A 3,228-nucleotide genomic window follows, 5' to 3' on the forward strand; every position below is an offset into this window, starting at 1 on the left:
ATAGAATTTTGTTAGGAATCCAATAGGTGCTGGGGCCCCTCTTCAATTATGGTGCACCCATGGTATGATTTTTAGATCTCTTTTTTCTGAAGGCATGCAATAACCGTCATTGATGATAAATATTTAGTCTAAAAGTAATAATTTATTTATCATTCTTGTATAAGAAGCATTTTCAAGAGGAATTTTGCTAAGGCGCCTCTACCCTTAGGGCGCGCCCTGTGTTTATTTTGCTTATTCTACAAATGTTTTGTTATGACAACCATGTACTTTTCTTACTCAGATATAAGCTTGATATCTTGACGTGTTATTTTTCGAAGTTAAATTGAAAATAAGCCCTACCATTATGGTCCATCTTTCTTTTGTAAAACCATATTTTTCAAGACAAAGTGATCGTGGCGCGCCTTCCCTTTGGGCGCACCTCTGGTCTTAACATTTATTTTAATTAGGAGTTTTTACAACTCCTGATGTAGAGGGCACGTCCCTTCATATATATGGAATTTAACTATCGTATCACATCATGGACATAGCTTGTGTAGTATAAATTTCTTTTGCTTTTAAAGTGCTCCCATTACAGGGCGGGCCCTAGTTTTGAGGGTATTACTAAACAAACAACTGAAGCAACTTTTTCCTTTTATTGATAATGCGCTCTAGTGTGAAAATTACACCAGTCCCATGGGTACTATGTTCTGTGGGGAAATTATTTGAAATTTTATCCTTCAGCTAGCTCCAAGGTTCGTAGTCATACATACTACCCCCTAGGCTAGGAGGAATTTTTTTTCTACTAGTCTATTACATAAAAATGAATCATAGAAACGAGGGGGCCAAGGCCGCACCCTACTTATAATACTTTCGTAAGTGCTCTTTGTTCCATGCTCGGGGGATGAGCTTTCCATCCAAGTCTTCCAAGCGATAAGTCCCCTTCCAAAGTATAAACTTGACCTTGTATGGTCCTTCCCAATTAGCTCCAATCACCCCATGCTGAGCTATTTTAGTATTCGGCATGACTTTTCGTAATATAAGATCTCCCACCTTATAGGGCACATACTTCACCTTCTTATTAAAATATCTTGCAATTCTCTGCTGATATGCAGCAAGATTTAACTGAGAATTCATTCTAGCTTCATCCAGTAAATCCAAGTGGAGCCTTTGATTGACTTCTGCATTTTCCTCAATGAATAAATCCCTTCACAACGATCCAGCTTCTACTTCCACGGGAATCATAGCTTCATACCTGTAGGTTAACATAAAAGGGGATCCGCCCATAGTAGACCTTGAAGTTGTGTTATAAGACCAAAGGACCATTGGAATTTTCTCTGGCCAATCTCCTTTCTTTTCCTCTAGCTTGGCCTTCAGAGTATGTTTAATGATTTTGTTTATGGCCTCTTTCTGGCCATTACTTTGTGGGTTATAGACTGTAGCGAAATCTTTCTTGATGTTCAAGTCTTCGCAAAGCTTCCTCAGCTCTTTGTTGTCAAATTGCTTCCCGTTGTCGGATATGAGTTTGTATGGAATACCAAATCTGCAAATTATTGAATTGAAGACAAAATCTTTGATCTTCTTAGCTGTGATTATGGCCAATGATATAGCTTCTTCCCATTTCGTAAAGTAGTCAACAGCTACGACGACGTATTTTACACCCACCTTAGCTTTGGGAAGTTCTCCAATGAGATCGATTCCCCACATAGCAAAAGGCCAGGGACTTGCCAATGAGGTGATGGATGTTGCTGGGGCGTTTGAATAGTTAGCAAATCATTGGAAATGATCACATGCCCTAACAAACTTGAAAGCATCTTCTTTCATGGTTGGCCAATAATATCCTTGTCTAAGGACTTTCAATGCCAACGAGCCACCCCCCGAGTGATTCCCACAAATACCTTCATGTACCTCTCTAAGAATGTAGTTTCCTTCCTCCAGATCTACACATCGCAACAACGGTTGATTAAACCCTCTCTTGTATAGCACCCCATCGTACTCAACATACTTTGCATCCTGATAATGAAGGCGTTGAGCCTGTAGTTTGTCCTCCGGTAAAGTCCCTTCCCGAATATAGTTGTGAATAGGCGCCATCCAAGTTTTTGGCGGGATTTCTTGCACCTGAAAAACACTCAGTTCTAGAATACTTGGAATTTCTTGGATTCCTAAAGGAATTTGTCCTAGCATAACGTTGTCCATTTGTGAACCCATCTTTTCCAAGTAATCCGCATTGCTATTTTCTTCTCTTGGTACACCTTCCAACTTGGCACTTCCAATCTTTCTAAGCAAACGCTGCACACATCTCATATATAATTCTGTTTGGGGTCCTCGGGGCTGAAAACCCCCATTGACTTGGTTTACTACTAACTCTGAGTCGCTCCGAGCGATCAGATTTACAACCCCCACTTTCATAGCTATCTTCATGCCACTAATTAATACTTCATACTCAGCATAATTATTGGTGACATAAAACTTGAAGTGAATGTCACTCATCAGATGATGTCCTTCTGGGGTAACCAAAACAATCCCAGCTCCCGCTCCACTGTTATTTATAGCCTCGTCAACATGTAAGATCCACCAAGGGTGTTGGAACTCTTCTCTCACTTTGGAGGGGCATTTCCCTGTGAGGAAGGTTCTGCCAACACTATAGCTTTATCATCTACTTCAGAATCAAACTCAAGCATGAAATCGGCCAATACTTGTCCCTTGATCGCTATGCGAGGGCAATATTCCAAATCAAATTTTCCCAACTCTATTGCCCATTTTAGCATTATTCTCGATGATTCTGGCGTATGTAGCATATTCCTGAGAGGATAAGTGTTGGTGAGACTGCGTAGCTGTATGAACAGTTACGTGATAACTTAACAAGAGAACAACACTAGAACAAGACAGGTTAATAATAGTACGACTACCCAAGAAATCAGGATGAATGAAGACAAGGAAAATACAAAGAATTAAAAGATTAGAAGAAGGCTTGGAGTCTGGTTACATGTCACTGAAAGAAGTTCATTTATATGTTCATGTCTCAGTGAAAAATAAAGGTTAGAGACTTTTAGGGTTTTAGAAATGATGAAGATTCAGTGTATAAAGTGCTACCAGAAGATTTCAGTGTATTGGCATTGATTGAAGATAGACAGTGTATGAAGCATAGGAATCTGAAGAATTGAAGACTTGGTATAAACAGAGGTTAAAGAAGACAGCTGCAGTCTTGAAGTTATACTCACTGAAAGGAGCTCATTAATATGTTCAAGCATC

The 3,228-nt window shown here is 39.6% G+C and overlaps 1 protein-coding gene across 1 annotated transcript; it reads right to left on the reverse strand.

Annotated features, from left to right (window-relative positions):
• Nucleotides 1–1,749: 1,749 nt before the first annotated feature.
• LOC141695852 (uncharacterized) lies at nucleotides 1,750–2,744 on the reverse strand. The gene is made up of 2 exons (XM_074500061.1): nucleotides 2,578–2,744; nucleotides 1,750–2,515 (listed from the first exon to the last, which is right to left on the reverse strand). The coding sequence occupies exons 1-2, from the start codon at nucleotides 2,742–2,744 to the stop codon at nucleotides 1,750–1,752; spliced, it is 933 nt and encodes a 310-aa protein (XP_074356162.1).
• Between the last annotated feature and the right edge of the window lie 484 nt (nucleotides 2,745–3,228).

Source organism: Apium graveolens, chromosome 11, assembly GCF_009905375.1.
Source record: "Apium graveolens cultivar Ventura chromosome 11, ASM990537v1, whole genome shotgun sequence".
In the NCBI taxonomy this organism is placed as follows: domain Eukaryota; kingdom Viridiplantae; phylum Streptophyta; class Magnoliopsida; order Apiales; family Apiaceae; genus Apium; species Apium graveolens.

What these genes read in the sequence shown, in the direction of transcription:
- LOC141695852 (XM_074500061.1), bottom strand. Translation starts at nt 2,744, where the DNA reads ATGCTAAAATGGGCAATAGAGTTGGGAAAATTTGATTTGGAATATTGC. An exon ending in CAGGGAAATGCCCCTCCAAA is followed by an intron (nt 2,516 to 2,577) that starts GTGAGAGAAGAG and finishes TATAAATAACAG; the next exon opens with TGGAGCGGGAGCTGGGATTG.